The sequence below is a fragment of the Photinus pyralis genome, unplaced genomic scaffold (assembly GCF_008802855.1).
Source record: "Photinus pyralis isolate 1611_PpyrPB1 unplaced genomic scaffold, Ppyr1.3 Ppyr1.4_LG3a, whole genome shotgun sequence".
In the NCBI taxonomy this organism is placed as follows: Eukaryota; Metazoa; Arthropoda; class Insecta; order Coleoptera; family Lampyridae; genus Photinus; species Photinus pyralis.
In genome coordinates, this window is record NW_022170509.1 from 13,302,285 (window position 1) to 13,321,792 (window position 19,508).

The 19,508-nt window shown below is 37.3% G+C and overlaps 1 protein-coding gene across 6 annotated transcripts; it reads left to right on the plus strand.

Annotated features, from left to right (window-relative positions):
* Nucleotides 1-318: 318 nt before the first annotated feature.
* LOC116165445 (laminin subunit beta-1) lies at nucleotides 319-18,258 on the plus strand. 6 transcript variants are annotated; one of them, XM_031479896.1, is made up of 24 exons: nucleotides 319-593; nucleotides 7,565-7,659; nucleotides 7,708-7,770; nucleotides 7,845-7,955; nucleotides 8,128-8,380; nucleotides 8,428-8,596; nucleotides 8,645-8,932; nucleotides 8,976-9,207; nucleotides 9,261-9,449; nucleotides 9,501-10,006; nucleotides 10,775-11,185; nucleotides 11,237-11,405; nucleotides 11,455-11,598; nucleotides 13,835-14,230; nucleotides 14,278-14,502; nucleotides 14,781-14,980; nucleotides 15,032-15,131; nucleotides 15,306-15,497; nucleotides 15,551-15,984; nucleotides 16,285-16,635; nucleotides 16,680-16,862; nucleotides 16,912-17,075; nucleotides 17,130-17,271; nucleotides 17,692-18,258. In XM_031479896.1, the coding sequence occupies exons 2-24, from the start codon at nucleotides 7,599-7,601 to the stop codon at nucleotides 18,151-18,153; spliced, it is 5,445 nt and encodes a 1,814-aa protein (XP_031335756.1). In that variant the 5' UTR covers nucleotides 319-593; nucleotides 7,565-7,598; the 3' UTR covers nucleotides 18,154-18,258. The 6 variants fall into 6 exon arrangements, with proteins under 6 accessions (XP_031335756.1, XP_031335758.1, XP_031335757.1 ...); XM_031479898.1 differs by having other exon boundaries at nucleotides 7,565-7,656; XM_031479897.1 differs by having other exon boundaries at nucleotides 319-577.
* Nucleotides 18,259-19,508: the final 1,250 nt, after the last annotated feature.

The following is a 19,508-nucleotide window of genomic DNA, read 5'->3' on the forward strand; positions in this document are numbered from 1 at the left end:
TTCAACGTCTGCATCACAAGTGCACGCCATATGTTCTTTATCTTTAAAAGGAATGTTAGTAGTCGGAGTAAATCTTATCCCACGGTTTTTACAAGCCCTATTTTCTTTGTCGCTGTTATGGAGCGCCATTTTTGATCTATTTTGGTTAATTTGTAACCGAATAAGGTCGCAAATGGTGAAATAATTATTTACTCTTGGAATAAGGAGGGTGTGTAGAGATTTTGCATTAAATTTACGTTAAGTAGGCTGCACGCACGGACAGTAAGTAGGGACAGGACAGCTTCTGATTGAAAAGAGAAGTTGGTATATTTTACTGTACGTCTTCCTACAGTCAGAACAGTACGGTCCATCTGTGTGGTGCGAAGCAAATGAGTGACGCTCTTCTAAATCATCAAAGATGATGTTTCAGGAATAAAACGTGAACGTTAAAATCTTTTCTTTTTGATTCGTCTTGCAACTAAAATGTTAAGTGAAAGAAAGACAAATTGAATGGGGAGATAATGTTTAAATTTGGTGATTCTTCTTACGTACTTCTGTGATTCAACAAATTCAAATACAAGTGCACGTGTTCTTGCAGGTAAACATTGGCAGAGGTAAATAGCCTTTCTATTTTTAATTCTACTTTTAATCGCTATTAATAGAAGGTTAAATGCCAATACTTTGTTTTCGATTTTTACGGAAAAGCGTTCTTATTCATTGTACCAAATAAATTTAATACTTATGATCTCATTTCGGCGACAGTTGTGTCGGTTCTTGCTCTATAATGCAATTGTAAAACTTAACTTTGCAATAGATACCTATAAAGCTAATTAATTTCCTCTTCATACCGAATCGCCATATTTACTAAAAGAAACAAAAAAACTACCATCGGACATTCAAATTTGTTTCGCTAATTTGATTTGTGTTTACCTTAGTAGGCAGGTAGGTAGGAAATGGGTCAGTAGCAGTTTTTGGCAGGTGTAAAAGATACCTATCTGGTCATTTTCCCGGCTGGAAAAATACCGCGCGGTAAATTGTACGCTCGTGAAAAATCCCGCCCGCTGTCTAAATGAATAAAACGTGTATTTATCTAAAATTTGCTATTACTTGCGAATATTCGGTACAGATAATTCTTGCAATAAATGTAGGATTTAGTCTACTACTTTGCTAATTGAAAACAATCATTACAAATGGTATCCGAAAAAATAAAGAAAAAGAGAAATCGATGTATTTGAACGAAATAGGCATCACGCCGTTCAGGGAGGAAATATATAATCTTTATGTAGGTAAATCCAATTCTAATTTCTAATGATGGATGGATTTTTTCATGGAAATGGGGAACATATATTTCATGGACCTTTCGGCAAGGTACTTTCGAGGCCTACTCGCATGAGGATAGAGGCTTTTTTTAAATTTTTGAGCGTAAAATATAAAAAGTGCTCTTTTTTGGGTCTCTCGCGCTACAGCCTCATGAAGAGAAAACTACTCTACTAAATGGAATCAAATTTTAGTAAGTGGTCGATTGAACGTTTTTGCAACATGCATTCGGAAATTAATTTTGAAAATTTAATTAATGCACAATTATGCGAATACCCGAGTTGCAGTGGTTGAAAAGTGAATCTCATTGTCGTGCAAGTAAAATGATTGTCAATTGTGCAAGGAAGGTTTTGTTTTGGAAATCCCGATATGTCACAAAATCCACTCTAGCAGTCTCAAAAATTAAATTTTGAAAATAAAATTTGGAATGCATGATTGGGTGGTTTTCTGTCAAGGTTTTTAAGGGTAGCCGTAGCGCAGAAAACCGCAGAAGGGCCATATGAGTTATTTTTGTTAATAATTTACTCACAAATGTAATTGTAAATTTACATCATTTATCTGGATATATTCGAAGGAGTTGCCAGATGTTCCTAGGAATTTAGAAATCTTTCTGGGAATCTACAAATCGAGCTACAAATACATCGATCTTGGAATTAAAGTAGAAGTTGTCTAACGACGAATTGTTATATCCGAAACATGGGTTATTTAATGGGCCGGTTCAGCTAAAACATTTTCAGGTTTGTACGACTTCCGGTTATGCCGCAAATTGACTTCGTCCTCAGATCCTTTATAGAGATTTCTATATGGTTGTCCGTCCTTTTGTTCGCCCGTTCGTCTGTGTTCCCTATAACTCTTTGTTATAAATACTTTTTATAGCTTTTAATTTTTGTCCGTCTGTCTGTCCGTCCGTGTGCGCTATAATTCTTTTTTAAAGTGGCCGATCGTGTTGAAAAGTGTCATAAAACAAAACAGAAACAATTTTGAAATATTTTTAGCTCGAGTTTTAGCTAACACCACTGTGTAAAATAAGAGGAGTACATGGACTCCTATGCCTTAGCATAAGTACAACGTTAATCATCCAGTTTATGGTCGATGCAATGTAAGAGTGACATTAATCTTTGGTACACCCTATCACATTTCCACTAGTGGAGTCTTACAGAGGTTTCTTACGAAAGCTATGATCGCGCGTATTTATTTCAAAATGCAGGGCATACCGAAATAGATACGAAAAACTTAAAAAAGCACTAACGGTCTTTTTTGGTGCTTTCGTTGAACTTCTTGGCCACTGAGGAGGCTTTAAAAAGGCACACTGAGGCTTTCCATAGTCGATTTCCAGAGCACTTTTCATCTGTTTCATAGAGCTTTTGGGTTGTTTCTAAAGCTTTTCGGGCTCATGTTATAGCTCTACGATTCTTTCAGAATTTTCTAGGTACTTTGTGGGCTTTTACAGAGCGTTATGTGTTCTTTCGATATATTCAATGTTTCGTTAGAACTTACGAAGCTTATATAGTTTTAGAGTGTGCACGGAAGGTTTTTGAGGGCTTTAGAAAAATTAGAGGTGTTCCCTCGGGTGTTCCTTAAATGCGCGTTTCTGAACATCCGTTTGGCCCTGTAAAACGTATTTTATACGTTTTTTTTTACAACAATCAAAAGCTTTGTGGGACTTTGATATTTCATAACATTATATAAAGTGCAAATGTAAAGCTAATACCTAACTTAACATGAATGAATTCCATAGTATGAGCTCAAAACTTCATTTTTCGAATTTTATATGCTATATCAGCTTTTTATCTCGCTTTTTATGTAGCGGCGCTAACGCAGACCAGTGTCAAATTAATTAGCTTTGCACCCTTGGTGCTCTTAGACAAGATGTAAATTAAGACGATATCTCCGAGAAATAGATACGTGCTAACATTTGTAATTATTTACTAAGAACAGTTCAAGGTAACACCTATTTGACTTAATAACGGTTTTTAATCTGGTTTTTGGACGGGAATATTCCAGTTTTGAAAAGCAAATTACTACCTCAAAACAGCGCACACCCTGTACGAAAAACTTGGTTTTTGAAATGAAAAAAAAACAATTAAAGCTAAATGCGAATAATGCGATGACTTGTCTCAGATAGATGGTTCTGTACATCTTGCGGATGTTAAAATTATTTTTATTTTTAAGAGTAATTCGTGTTTGTGTGTATATATCCCATCAATAGACGCCTAAACAAGTTCGGTACTGACGCATACTCTCGCGCATACTGATTCATTAATAAATAAATGTGTAATCAAATGTACCAAACGAGTTCGGGTGTGGGCCGAGATTGGCATCGCTTATTGTAGGGCGGAAGCTCTACAAATTTGATAAAGAATCGACCTGCAAAATTCATGGCAATCGGTCCATTCGTTTCCGAGATATCGGGGTAACGGACATGCGGACAGACATAATAAAGTTATGAACTCGCTAGGAGCTCGTTAATAAATTTAAGCTGAATTGCTCGCTGAATTGTATCATGTCGATTTAATTTCAGTAAAATTCGATGAGGTAAAATTGAAAAATTATCCTCAATTTTCTCAGTTCAACTCGAGGTTCAACTGTTAAATCAACATGGTACAATTTGATTTAAAATGCTCTGTTTAACCATGGTCAAAATTCGTAACATCTGTGATTTCGTTCGCGTTTTATAAAAAATGTCATCATGGAGTGTGTACATAATTTTTATTACGCCCCCCCTCCCACAACCCCCCCAATCTACAAAATCCAGTTGACCAAATCCTGGAAGAGGCGGCGACGCCAGGCATATATGTCAAAGTATCAGGTATCAACTCTTCCCCCGATTTGAGAATAATTAAAATTCCAATTATTTCGCGTTATGGTAAATATTTTCGACGAGGTTTTCGACTATATTACCCAAAATGTAAAAGTCTTTTACTTAAAATGAACATGTTAGTATTAATTTTGTATGTTAATCTTATTAAATATAACAAAACCTTTGACAAAAGGCAGGGAGGGGGGTATTGAGTGGACTTTTCCCAGTGAGTCAAACTTCTTTCTAAGGTCCGCCGGTGACCTTGTGCCGACGAAGGCAATTTTTTTAATTCATACTTTTGACTAATATCTATACTATGTAGGTACTACTCTTTGTTTAAATCCTACTCATGCAATTGGATAGATTTTATCAATAATGTCTGGTCTAGCGTCTGACAGTTCAGAAGGCATGTCAAGGTTATTGTTATCACTCGATAATGAAACATACTTCAGTACTTCGAAGGAAGTAATAATAACAATAAGTGACATTTATTAGATTACGTGAAACAAAAAGTGATTAATGGAAAGTAAACTTTTAAATGTTGGTAATGATAATAAATTTTATGTTACGTAGTCTGTTAACTGGGAGAACTTCAGTTATGTGGTGAGACACCCCAGACCCGCTCTACCACTTAACTACACCCAATTCTAAGCAATAAAGGTAGCAGTGGATTGTAATTTGTAATACATACTTATGGTGTCTTGAGAAAGGGAGAGGGAGCGAAATGAAACAGAAGTGTGCTTTATTATTCCAAAATTCAGGCGTAATTATTGTTTTTCTGACTTCAGTGTTTCTCAAATACCATAAATTTGGTCACAGTAGTAAAACTGCGAGAGAACTAATGTTTCACACAGTATTGATTTCCCGGATTTCACTGTGCAATTGAGAAATGGTCAATGACCAATCGTTGACTATGCTTTCAGATGTCTCAGTACAAACCCAAATTCTTTGCACATTTTTCTCTCGATTTTTCTAATACGATTTTTTAGTTGATTTTTTTTGTAATTTATTTAGCATCAGCTGCTTTGGGTATTAGCTATTATTTAATAAGTTTTTGTGTCGGTTTTTGTTAATTGATTATACACAGTTGGTGTGTAGGTATATTCAACCCTTTATATTCATAGAAACTAAAGCCAGTGTGTGAATTTTTTTAAATTTACGAATGCAACCTTGGTACCTACCTACTATATCATATTAAGCTTTTTAACGTACAGTTAACGCTCATTACTCATCATCATCAATCATAAAATTTTTTGAGCGAGTCTGTGCATTTGACTATGTATCCTATAACATCTTATTAATGAAGTTGATGTTGTCGAAAAGGTAGATTTCTATCTATCTACCTATTGTAATGGTACCAGTATATTTATATGTTTATATATATCACTTTCAAGAAACACTCGTAACTTTCGTAATTATGAACAGATTTGCCCGAACTTTAAGGGTTGGTGTAACTCATAAATCTCGGTCAAGTTCGTGAATCACCCAATTCCGCTATACCTATTGGAACAAAATGGCAGAAAGAAATCTACCTACGCCTGATTTATGATTGGCCCAGCCGAAAGAGATTTTTGCAAAAATGCGCTAACAAGAAGAAAAGAAATGCCATTTTTGCTCATTTGCCAAAAATATACTTAGTTCTCGACTTAATTAGTAAGTAGGTACCTATAAATGTTAACTTCATACTATCCCGCCTAAATGTTTAATTTTTCTGCTAATACTTATGGAATGAAGAAATTGCGTATGTACCAATTACCTTCCGTATGACTGTAGGATGATTCGCCCCCGAAAATTCGCCCCGGTAAATTCGCCTCCAAGAAAACTCGCCCCTAAGTAAATTCGCCCCCGGACTATTCGCCTCCGTAAGATTCGCCCCAGAAAGATTCGCCCCCGGCAAGTTCGCCCCCGACAAATTCGCTCCTGGAAGATTCGCTCCCGGCGATTCCGCTCCCAGGCCAGCAGTTCATAAAATTTTGTTTAATTGTTATTTGTTTAATGTTACAAAACCAACCTATTACTTCCGAGGGTTAATAAATGTTATGGGGTGAATCTTCTAAAGGGCGAATTTTTCGGAGGAGAATTTATTGGGGGCGAATTTACCGGGGTGAGTCTTTCGGGGCGAATTTACCGCACACTTTCCGTATACATTTGTCTACAAAAATGTTTCGTTTATTTAAACTAATCGCCAACCCCACTTAACCATTCTGGAATGTTTATTTCTCGTCTTTATGCATCATTACTTATTTTTTGTGTTCACCTTTTTTATGTTATTAGTGATTACTGATTATGAATAATTATTAGAGAAATGTAATCTGTTGTTAGGGTCAGTTTTTATTATGCCACTTTTAGAATACTCGCCTTCAATGTGAAGCCTATAATCACAAAGTTCTAGGCGGTATGTTCCAACAGGAGCTGCACCGCTAGGTTCGGACCTAGGGCTCTTACTAGTTTCTCTATATTAGCAATATAGATAACATTATTTCGCCCTAAAAGTTATCGAATGATCGTATATGAGATAAGTTACCATCGTTATCTTTATGCACCAATTGCTACGGGAAACGTCCAAACGCAGTGTATCGGTGCTTAATAAATGAATATCGTGTACTATACCAATGCATGTTTGTCCGCCTCTAGCTATCTTTGTATCTTAACGTAAACAGTAGATTGATAAAGTCAGTACTTTTCTTCACATTTGCAATGTGTCATATCAGACATACCTCTTCAGTACACTGTAAGATTGCAGACTAAAGAATGATAGTAGGAAAATGGTTGCTCAACTGAGTTATCGTGGGAGAAACAGGCATCCATCTTCTAAAGGGAAGAAGCTGTTTGTTGAATATGGTGACATTAGGAATCTTTAGGCATAACCCAGCATCGATAGTTTGTTTTAAAACATTGTTTAGGGCACGCAAGTCTGCAACGTGAAAGTTTGCTGATGAAAAAAGCGTCATATCAATTGAAATGCATTCTCGTGTGAATTTAATTGGAATGGTGAACGACCGGCGTCGTTTCCTTATTATTATGAATCAATTAAATGTTATTGGAGTTGACCACTGTATACTAAGTGAACATAATAAACACAAATTAAAATTCCAATCAATTTAGTGATTCGAACAAATCCAGTTTCACAGGTCATTTGTTTTTATTTGCATTCAAGGTACCTAGAGCTCTGAAACCATTTTGATTGACTGATAGGTAAACAATACCATTGTCTTTGCTTTCTATTGACTTAAGATAAATTGTTATTACATAAAACTAAAATAGTTTATTAGTCATCTTCTTCAAAGGTCATATGTTTTCTATTTTTAGTTAATATTAACAGTGTGAATGATAGTTAACTTCTTTTATTATGTCTTGAACTACTTCTGCACAAGTCAATCTATGGAATTATACACTTCCCCATGACCTTCTTAGGTTGTAACACAATCATTATGATTACTCCCACTATTATCATCTTATATTTTTCAGACAATAGGTACCAATTAAGAACCATCCACTGACGATGCCATCCTATTTATCGATATGGGCCAGGACGCAGACTTTTTTTTTCTTTATTTCGTGTAGTAAGTGTATTGAGTTGTTAACAGAATAACCATAATTCTATGTTTCAGACTTGTTTATAGTCACTAGTCAACAATATACAGGACAGAGATCTCGCGGATACTCAACAAGAGGTAGGCGTAGTACAATAATATATGAAATATGTAAAAGGTTTACATCAGTTCTGTAATGTTGCATGATTATTCAGTTCCTCTAGTGTTAAGGGGTGATCAACTTCCACCACCCGATGGAGATTTCTTTGACAATTCAGAAGAAATACATCCTCTAACCCATATTTCAGCACGTTGGCATCGGCGAGGTCAGGCATTGTTTTTACAGTAGTTGGTGTGGATTTGGTAGTTTGCAAAGTAACTTCTTTAATTTTGTGTCGAAGGGGTTTACGGTTTTCTAGCTCTAATTGATCTAACACTGCTTGCGTATCTTTGTTTAAACAACATTTTCCTTATGCTAACATTGTTCATTCATAATAGAATATGTACCTGTCAGACTGCATCCCTGTGATCAAAGCTCGTGTTATCCCGCCACCGGAAATCTATTAATTGGCCGAGAAGCGCAATTGTACGCATCTTCTACTTGTGGACTTTACTCAAAACAGCGATACTGCATAGTTTCCTATTTACAAGACCAAAAAAAATGTTTCTGGTGCGACTCCCGACCGTCACGAATTCAACAACCTTCTTCCAATCATAGTATTAGTAATATTGTGTCACGTCACTATGTCGGGTAAGTTAAAATAATGCGCCCCTAAGCAGGTAAAGAACTAATTGCAGAACCCCAAACTTGTCTTGGTGGCAGTCGGAAAATGGCAAAGAAAATGTGACGATACAACTAGATTTAGAGGCCGAATTTCATTTTACCCATCTAATAATTCAATTTAAAACCTTTCGACCAGCCGCTATGTTCATTGAGCGATCGTATGATTTTGGGAAAACCTGGCAGGTTAGTGGCTTTTTGTTGATGCTCCAATGGATAACCATTACATTGCAGGTCTATAGATACTTTGCGTATGATTGTCAAAGAAGTTACCCTCATGTTTGGGTTTCGTCAGAAAACTCTAAAAATTTAACAGATGTGTTTTGTGAGACGAAATATTCACAAGTATCTCCTTCAACCGATGGCGAACTAATATATAGAGTACTTCCCCCGACGTTACATATAGACAACCCTTACTCTCAAGAAGTGCAAAATTTACTGAAAATGACTAACTTAAGGATCAATTTTAACAAATTGCACACACTCGGCGATGATTTACTTGACAAGAGAGAAGACATACAGGTATTATCTAAGCTGCTCGGTTAAATTTTGAAGTATTTTATAGGAGAAGTACTACTACGCTATCAGTAACATGATTGTAAGGGGATCTTGTTCTTGTTATGGCCATGCAAATCGGTGTTTACCTATAGCTGGGATCGATCAAAAGCCTGATATGGTGCATGGTAAATGCGAGTGCACACACAACACGAAAGGATCAAATTGTGAAGAGTGTGAAGATTTTTTCAACGATTTGCCGTGGAGACCGGCTATAGGAAAGCAAACAAACGCATGCCGAAGTATAAGCTTTGTATCACTTTGCAATTGTTTGACTTAAGTTGTTTGATTTTAGAGTGCAATTGTAATAATCACGCAACAAGTTGTCACTTTGATGCTGCAGTATATGAGCAAACAGGACGCATTAGCGGCGGTGTGTGTGATGGTTGCAAGCATAATACCATGGGATCTAACTGTGAGCACTGCAAACCGTTTTATTATAAAGATCCATTACGCGATATTCAAGATCCCGAAATATGCAGACGTATATAAGTATATTTTTTCAAAACAGAAATTTTAACACTAACATTTTTAGCGTGTGATTGTGATCCGCATGGTTCTTTGGATGGTGGCATATGCGACTCTACTACAGACTCTGTAAATGGCTTCGAGGCAGGCAAATGTCACTGCAAAACCAATGTCGAGGGTAGACGTTGCGATAATTGCAAAAACGGTTTTTGGAACTTCACCTCTGCCAATCCTCACGGATGTCAAGAGTGCACATGTAACACATTAGGAACAATCGACAATCAGGGATGCAACATATATAATGGCGAATGCACTTGTAAGCGATACGTCACAGGAAGGGATTGTAATCAATGTCTACCTGAATATTGGGGACTCTCCGACAAAAGGGACGGATGTCAACCTTGCCGTTGTGATCCGGGCGGTTCTTACGATAATAATTGTGACGTAATTGGAGGTCAATGTAAATGTCGCGATTATATGACTGGTCGAAGATGCGATACACCTCAGCAACAATACTTCACCGCCAGTTTAGATTTTCTGTTGTACGAAGCAGAATTGGCAAAACCATCTGTGGTAAGTACCTGCATCCTAATTTTTATGTTTATTACCCATGGTGATTATTCTTGTGTGGTATCATGGTTCTATCCTTCACCCATCTGTTTACCAAGCAAGTGACAAGTGGGCACGTAGCTAGGATGATTGGCATTAGGTGGGTTAAAAAAAAGAGGTACGAGGCGTGTTTTTAAAGTAAGTACCGTTTTGTAAATTACAAGCGGCAGTGCTGCCCCACTGTGATCCATTCGACATTTGGTTGTGTATCTTTAAAATGGTGCCACCGATTGAGAATGCCGCCTATGGCGAAGTGCGTGCTGTTGTGCGTTTTTCCAGTCTAAAGGGTTGAAATCAGCTGAATTTCATCGCCAAATCAATCAATATGGGAAAAACATTATGGACGCCGGATATGAAAAATGTTGTCTAATCACCATGACTGTATTAAAAAGGCTCGATTTTCAAAGATTCCAGCGATATACTATCAATAATTAATTAATCTATAATTATTTAATTTTTGAAGTTTTCCAAGTAGTATCTAAACTATGGAAACAGTACTGACAGATTTTCAGTTTTTTCATGTATGATTGTGGCTGGGCCGTAGAGAGACGATGCGCCTACCTAGGCTTACTCTTACCTAAAAGCAGTTTGGTCCTACTGCACGAGCTCAAAGCACAGCCAGTTGCAGACTATTTAGAATCGTTAATTCTAATTCTGTAAAGCCTACGAGTAAACTATGAACAATTTCTTAGATCATTTTTTGCTAACTTTGGATTTTCACCTTTTTTACAGACTTGCCAAGTTGTAATCAGAGAACCCTATAGAGATGGGGGCAAAAACACGTGGACTGGTACAGGGTTCATTCGTGCCTTTGAAAATAGTTCGGTAGAATTTCAAGTAGATGACATAAAAACCTCAATGGATTATGACATCAACCTTCGTTATGAATCTGTCATGGATCGTGACTGGGACAGTGTTACCGTTACGATAATACGTCCAAATCCTATCGATCCTAACGGTCCATGTGCATCTACACATCCCTCTTACGATTACAAACAAGGTTCGCTACCGTTCTCAAGCCGAAGTGCATTGTTTTCGCCACCTGCATGCTTAGAAGCGGGAGAAAATTATAAAATTCGTGTAGATTTTAATAATTACGTTTATGGACATGGTACACCATCTGCTTCAGTATTAATAGATTCGGTATGTGAAATATTAATTTTGTTTCTGTCTAAATGTTTTGTTTAACTCTAGATGGTGTTAATCCCTCATATAGAATCAATATCGTGGTTTAATGAAACTGCTCCAGGCCAATATCGCCATTGTCCCATAAAAGATTTTTATGACCATTTCGAAGACATTTCACAGGAATGCTTCGAGTACTACCGAAGTATTGGAGCATTAGTCTTTAAAGGAGGTCTTTGTAAGTTATTTTCGATTTCTGTACATAATTCATTATCATCATTTTTAAGCGTGTCAATGTGACCCAACTGGTTCAATAAGTAAGTTATGCAGAGAATTTGGTGGTAACTGTCTGTGTAAGCCGAACGTTTTGGGTAGAAGATGCGATCGATGTGCACCTGGCACATATGGTTTTGGTCCTGAGGGTTGTAAAGGTAATGTAGCATTTATTTAAAAATCATTTTTAAACCATAGTACTGTCTATTGATGAGGATGATTTCAACTGCTGAAATCAACCTTTTACTATGTCATTTGTTAAGTTTTCGTCAAGGTAGGTATGTGTTTGAGTTGTAAGGTAGATAATCAAATTTTAAGTAAGTATATATATTTATTGAATTAGGTAAGTCGGCATTTCAACGTATATAGGTACTATGTTTTTTGAAATATTCACAGTTTGTACACAACTAAATTGGAGATCGAATTGGTTTGATATCTATTGTCCTGGTACTCACGTATATAGCTTCCTTTAGACGAGCACTCTTGCCTGAGAGGTTTTGAACGCGCGATCGAAAAGTGGGTGTAAAATGCGTCGCGCGGTATAAAACGCACGCCTTGCACTGGTCACCTTTTTCTCACGAAAGCACGTTCGTCTAAATGCAAATCCCGATGGAAAGCGTGGCGCGGCGCCATTTCCAAAATTTGGAAAGGACAGCGCGCTTTCGCAACTGAAAAAGCTGAGCCGTTACAGTTGCAATCATTCTGCGGGCGGATGACACCACGTGAACGTGCTTTATTATACGCTGCCATATATTATGGCCTAAAAGAACGTGTGGGTCAAGGATTATCGACAACAGAATCATAACCCCATGCTGGACCAGTTACGAGACAATTATCCAGACGAGTCCGTTTGCTCGAACTAGTGACGCCTGCAATTCAAAAACAACATACTACAATGCACCACAGCATTTCACGTACAACTGATGAGGCGCGCAAAACCCGCACGCATTTCTCTCTTCTTTCCCTAGCGACAATTTTGCCTTTACAAGACAATCTCTATCGCGCGCAAGCCTATCGTGCGGGAAAGAGTGCTTCTCTAAAGCCCTCTATACCAGTGTTTCTCAACCGTGTGTGGAGCAGGGACCGGCGAAGGATAAGTGTGTATATTTGAGGACCGGGAGGTCTGAAAAAAGAAGAGGGGTGGTCCACCCCCGGAAAATATTTCACAAATTGGAGCTGGGAGACCCGGTTTTCGCGTTCCCAATTTGTACAAAAGTCATTATTCGTGGGTGGAAATGCGTTTATGAATAACACCATTTACAAAGGTACCCCAATTACATATGAATTTGTCTACGTAAATGGTCTTATTTATAAAGCGTATCTTCTACTAGCGGATAATTTGGACTTTGTGCGATGAGTCCCACGTCAACTTATTTGACCGCGATGTGTGGATTTTTGGCGGACCGGCAAAGATTCTTTGCGGACTGGCGGTTGAGAAACACTGCTCTATACAATCCTAATACATAGTAATGAAAACCTATTATAAATTTTCTTCATTTTTAAATGTCTCATTCCCTCATTTTGATAGTAGGTATGTGAAGTGAATGACTATATTACAATTACATAATATTCCATATGCACCTATTATCTATAAATAACGTGTAAGTTGTATTATGTCATCAAGGATATAATGATTAGGTATGATAATTAGTTAATCAGAATAGTCAACTATTTGACAAGAGTCAAAGTAACATTTCTAGATTGTTTGATTCATTCACCATGCCTTGTGAGACAAAACAAGACCTTATAGGAGTGCCAGTCTTCTTTGCTCCTAATGGTTGTTTGGCTTATAGCATATATGCCAAGTCTAATTTTGCTGTTTGTAACTTTTCCTGACTTGGCTGTGAGTGAAGAACATTGTGGGTGGTTTATGAGCTGAACTTTCACTTTTTTTCCTTCAGCATACGGATGATCGGGATCAATTAAAAAAAAACCTTACTGTTTTTGGGCTAAATAGCTTCGCATAGGTACATACATCACTAGTGTGTAGAAACGGTTATTGCCTATTGAGAGAAACTTACATTTGTGCATGAGTAGACTGCAAATATTTCTCAGACTCTTATTTTGGACGCTTTTCGTCGTTTTAGTAGCAATAAGATAATGATTTCTGGCATGTTTTATGTTTACGTATCGCTGCCACCCCTTCTGGGTATTATCACTCATCTCTGTACTTTACGCTGCAAACTAATTGGTTTTTTGTCGAGTTTAGCAACAGGTTATTTCAAATGATCCTTGCATGTACAGTAGGTACAGTACGCATTTGTCTTTCTTGTCATTTCACTCTGAGTATAAGGTTACAAGTGAAAAGACAATTGTATCATTACTTAAGCTATAGGAATATGTCAATGGCCACGATTAGCAAAATGGAACTCATTGACAACTTTTTAATTGCAGTGTGCGATTGTAACAGCATTGGAGGATTAGACAATTTCTGCAATGTCACCACTGGCCAGTGTAAATGTAGGCCGAATACTTACGGTCGTGAATGTGATCAGTGTAGGACCGGTTTTTGGAACTTTCCAAATTGCCAACGGTGCGATTGTAACGGTCACGCGGATATTTGCGACTCACGCACCGGTGCATGTACGAATTGTAGAGATAACACAGAAGGGCACACTTGCGATCGGTGCATCGACGGATATTATGGAGATCCAAGATTAGGTGTAGACATTCCTTGCCGTCCCTGTCCTTGTCCGGGTGTAATGATGTCCGGGCACTCGTTCGCAGATCGCTGTTCTTTGGATCCCTACACTAAAGACGTTATTTGCGAATGCAAAGAAGGTTATGGAGGTATGTGTAAAGCTATTGGCAATTTTTCGATTTTACGAGTTTTGTAGGTACAAGGTGTGACGAATGCGCCAATAACTTCTTTGGTAATCCGTCTCTTCCCGGCGGTGCGTGTCATCCATGCGATTGTAGCGGTAAAACGGACCTTTTCGATTTTGGAAATTGCGATCCGCATACTGGCAAATGCTTAAAATGCCTTTACGATACAACTGGCGATAGATGTGAAATTTGTAGGCCCGGATTTTATCGATACGACGACAATGACGTATGCCAAGGTAAGTTGTCTTGTAAAACTTGTGACAGTTTATCCACTTGTGCTTGAAATGTTCTATTTGGTCAAGTACTTATAAATAAAGGGGGGCACATTTTGACACACTTAGGTAGGTGTGAGATGATAGAAATGTTGACATATTGATAAGATTATAGGTATAACAAAGTTGCAACATGAAAAATGCTTGCTTACTTGTACCTATCATTTCTTCTTCCTCATTTTGTTTTTTCTGAGGGTAGGTAGTACAAAGAATCCTTTACTATTATTTCACTCGAATTTCAGAATGCGTTTGTCATATGTTGGGAACGAATAGTTCCGCCGGACCATGTAATGCTTACAATGGTCAGTGTTTGTGTCATGTCAACGTTATCGGTAAACAATGTGATCAATGCGCTGAAAATCATTGGAAAATTGCTAGTGGGTCCGGGTGCGTGCCCTGTAATTGTGACCCAATTGGATCTGAAAGACTACAATGTAACTTGGTATGTACCTACAAGTTTTCTTTAACGGAAATAATAGAATAATCTACATAGTATGACGGCCAATGTAAGTGTAAAGAAAATTTTGGAGGTCTTCAATGTAACGAGTGTAGGGAGAATTATTGGGGTGATCCGAAGCGAAATGAATGCTCTAGTAAGTAGACATGCTATACTCAGGGTGAGTGTTTTTGATGTTTAGTAGGCTATCGAAGTTAGCAACAAGACTATTAACCCTCTCCACAACTTCCCAACTGTAGATATATGATGTGCTATACTAAACATCAAAATAAAATTTTGTATATGTTTTATCTTAAATCTATCGCTTTAGAATGCCTATGTAATATTTATGGCTCTGAGACCTTACAATGCCATAGAAAAACTGGTGCCTGTGTTTGCCGACCGGGTATAGGTGGTTATAATTGCGACGAATGCGATCGAGGATACCTTGGAACTGCTCCAGTGTGCACACCGTGTGGAGAATGCTTTGACAATTGGGATAGGATTTTAAAGGGCCACAGAAGTCAGTATCACTTTTTTAGTTTTAGTTCCACTCACAGATTTTCTTAATCTTAGACGCAACCTGGCTTATTATTGAACGGGCGAAGAACATTAAGAAAATTGGTGCTACTGGTGCATACACTAAGGAGTTTGACGAAATGCAGCAACAATTGCATGAAATTGATGCCTTACTAAACAGTACAAAGTATATTGACATACAATCCATTGAAGAAAAGCTGATTGATTTGGGAAAACGAATTAACAATACAGAATCTGGGCCAATTCAAGAATTGTATAACTTAATTGACAATATCACCCAAGGTATAACGCTGTCCAAGATCGAATTACTGCGCTTGGGAGGGGAAAAAGATGTTCTTCAGAATAAAATTAAAGATTTAGAAACAGACGGAACAGCACTTCAAGAAGGTGACGTTCAAGGGGCACTTACTTTAATTTATACAGCAAAACAAAAGGCAAATCTTGCTGATCAAAAAGCTCAAAAAACTCGGGTAAATAAAGTCTGTTAACTGGGGCGCAACTTCCAAGATCGTTCAAATGTCAAAACTAAATATTTTATCCAATACCTGGTGAGATTTGGGAAAATACAATCTCCATTTTTTTTAGTCTGTGTAGCATTTGTTTATACTGACATATCCTTTCACCAAATATCGTTTACTTAATAGAATAATGAGAGTGAAGGCGATTTTTCCGTAAATAAACCATAATAATAGCAAGCTTGACTTTGATCCATCTTGGAAGTTTTTCTATGTCACAATCATGGGTAGATAGCTAAATGTGATGTTTTGTAGGAGACTATTAACTATGCAGAAAGACAGTGCAAGGCAACGGAAAATTTGGTTAATGTTACAGAAAAGGAATTCCGAGATATGCAAGCGAGCAATGAACGTTCGCTAGATGACATACGAAATAATATCACCGAGCTGTATCAAATTATGCCAGAGCTAAACAATTTAGTTTGTGATGGACGAGGTGATCCGTGCGATGTGATTTGTGGCGGTGCTGGTTGTGGTAGTTGCGGAATGGCGATTTCTTGCGAAAACGGTGCGAAACAGCAGGCCGAGAATGCACTAAGTTTAGCCAATACTACAGAGTTCGTTCTGAAAGATAAGGAAGTGAAGGCTAATGATTTTATAAGAAATGTAAGGAGATGCGCAGGTTTCCCTAATAAAATTACTATTTTTAGGTATCACAATTCAATACGACTCACGCAAAGTTACTGGCTCAAGAAGCGCATGACCGAGCATATGAAGCATTCTTATCCACAAACACTTCGCTGGACTTGATGAAGAAGATGAAGAATCGCATAAACGAATTTTTGAATCAGAACCATTCTACTCCCGAAGATATTGAAAAGGTTGCCAGAGAAGTACGTAGTCATTTTTCAATTTACTTGTACGGTTATTGAAGTTATTTAGGTGTTAGAAAAGCAAATTGATCAAAAGCCTGAGGAAATTATAGAATTGGCTCAAAAAATCAAGGACACTGTCGAATCATTGACAAACATTGATCCCATTATTGCAGCCACCGCCGACGATCTAAAGAAAGTTGAAAAACTGAAAAGTGACGCAGATTCTGTTAAGTAATGCACTCACCCTGATTTGATATGAATGGCACAAACACTGTTTTGTTCCAGAATTAAAGCCAACGAAATTTTGAAAGTCGCCGAAGAGGTAAAGGAGGCATTAGGTAATAGTAGTTTAGCTCAAGAGCAAGCCGGTATAGCAATTTCTGGTGCGAAAGGGAATATTGATGAAGTCAATAGAATGCTAGATAAGGTAAATGATCTTTTTGCATATTGCTTGTTTCACTTTTACTCTGCATGGCTCCAACCATGGTTTGGATAATATTACCGTGCCGACATACGCCAGTAGGTCTGCTATTGAAGTGTATTATTATCATTATTTTCATTACACAAATCATAACATAAAGTATAAACGCAACTTGCTATGCAAAAGGAAGACCTGCTTATGTATTGACTTTCACTTTGTCTGTGCTTGTGTTCTAAAAAAAATGTTATTGAAAACATTTAACAGCTGCTTACACCCCTGCACACTCATTATTCCAAATAGTTGTGCATATTCGTCCTGGTGGGTTGTGGCTAAGAATGCCCAATTGTTTAATCCTAGATTTTTTTTCATAATATTTAACTATCAGACTGGGACAATTGAATAATTCACAGTTTTCAATATTTATAGATCGGTAATACAACAGAAGATGCTCAGCAGAAAACGAACGAAGCTGCGGATCAAATCGACAAGTTAGGCAATCGGCTAACTCAGTTGCAGGTGAAAATCACGAGCAATGAAGAGTTTGCAAAGCGTGTAATCGACGAATCGCAAGGCATCCAGAAGGAGGCGAATAATACGCACGAGAAGTTTGAGAAATTATTAAACCAATATAATAGCGTTAAAATCGAATTGTCAAATAAATTGGGAGTAGTGGAGGATTCTAAAAGCAGAGCGGATGACCTATTTAAAAGAGCGTTTCAATTGATGTTAAAAATCAAAGGCGTCGAGTCCTCTGTGGATGTTCTTAAAAATTCTCCAGAAAGTTCCTTGAAAAATTTGGAGCACGAAATTCAGGCGTTAATGAATGAAATGAAGCAGCATAATAGAAAAATAGAACAAAGGGAAACTTATTATAAAAAATGTACTTAAGATTTTTACGAAAGCTTTTAGTTTAGTCTGAGACCTATGTATTTTGGCATGTTATTTAGATTTATATGTACATACTTTTCTTCATAATATATTATTTCCATTTTATTAATTATTTTGTATAAAATAGTTTTGTAAAAATAAATAACGGAAACTTTCATAATGGATAATTATCTCTTAACCACCACCGCAACCACCTATTGTAGAAGAGCTAGTAGTTCAGATGCAATAGTAGGTAAATACAAAAATTAAATGAGTTAATTAATAATTTTTTTAAAACGCACAAACGAAATGTTCCGAAAGCAAAAGTCACTGAATTGATTACTTTTTTCTAGTTTTTCCACTACCGTTCCTGGACGCTTCACCGTTATAGGTGTTGCAACTTCGTAAGCCATTTCCAAAGCAATAAAAAACATTCAAAGGTCTTGTAGATCTTTTCTGAAATTTACAGCGCCTCTACAGAATATCCCCCCTAACCCCTTTACACACCTTTGAAAACCCAATTCAAAGATTTCTGGTAACCCAGATATTTCTCATCGTTCTGAAACGAGTCTGCGCTCTTTCTAGAGCTTTCCCCGTCCTTTCTAAACCTTTCTCTGTTTTGAAAGTTCTGAAAAATAGTCTTAATGCCAGAGCTAGGTACTGCTTGCGAGCGTTCCGCTCGAAAAAGCGGAAAAATCGCTTTTCGGAGCGGCCGCTTGGTGCTCGATCGTTTACTTAAAGTGGTCGGCATTCGATGGCTTTTTTTCTTTTTTATTCAATGGTGTAGGTAGGTATGGAGTACTAGATCATTAGTTGAGGTCGTGCACCATACAATCATTAAAAGATTTTAAATCTGGCTTTCTTTGATTTTTCATAATAAAAAGATGCAGCTGATGACCAAATGAATTACCTACTCTTGCTTGTATAGCTCAGTAGCAGCATTGAGTAATTAAATATCTTCACTCAACGGTAGCAGTATAAGGTAACTAATTTCTTAAATTTCGCTTCAGATTACACAAGGTAAATGTAGGTGGGCATTCATGCAGTTGTGATGCTGTCAGAAGATTTAATAAAAAACATATCAATTGAGGAACCTGAGAGCAATTAATTGAGGCTATCGTCCCCTTTTGCTTAGCAATAGAATCGAGTAAGAGAAAGCCTGCATTGGCTTGACTCGTCCGGTTACTATCCAATTAATATTTGAAATTCACCTGTGTTTTGCGTTAGAAGACATATCTCGACTTCTTCTAGCACTATCACCAAGCTTGGAAACACACCATACATACTTCGCCAGAATTAAAAGTGCATGCTTTTTGCTATACAATGGTACCTGTGCACGGAAGAGCACACAAATAGCAAGTATATACAGTTTTGTA

Excerpts from the sequence above, each read along its gene's own strand:
- LOC116165445 (XM_031479896.1), top strand. The coding sequence starts at position 7,599 with ATGCCATCCTATTTATCGATATGGGCCAGGACGCAGACTTTTTTTTTC. Across the intron at positions 7,660-7,707 it reads TTTTTTCTTTATTTCGTGTA|ACTTGTTTATAGTCACTAGT; the intron begins GTAAGTGTATTG and ends TCTATGTTTCAG. Across the intron at positions 17,076-17,129 it reads AGTGACGCAGATTCTGTTAA|AATTAAAGCCAACGAAATTT; the intron begins GTAATGCACTCA and ends GTTTTGTTCCAG.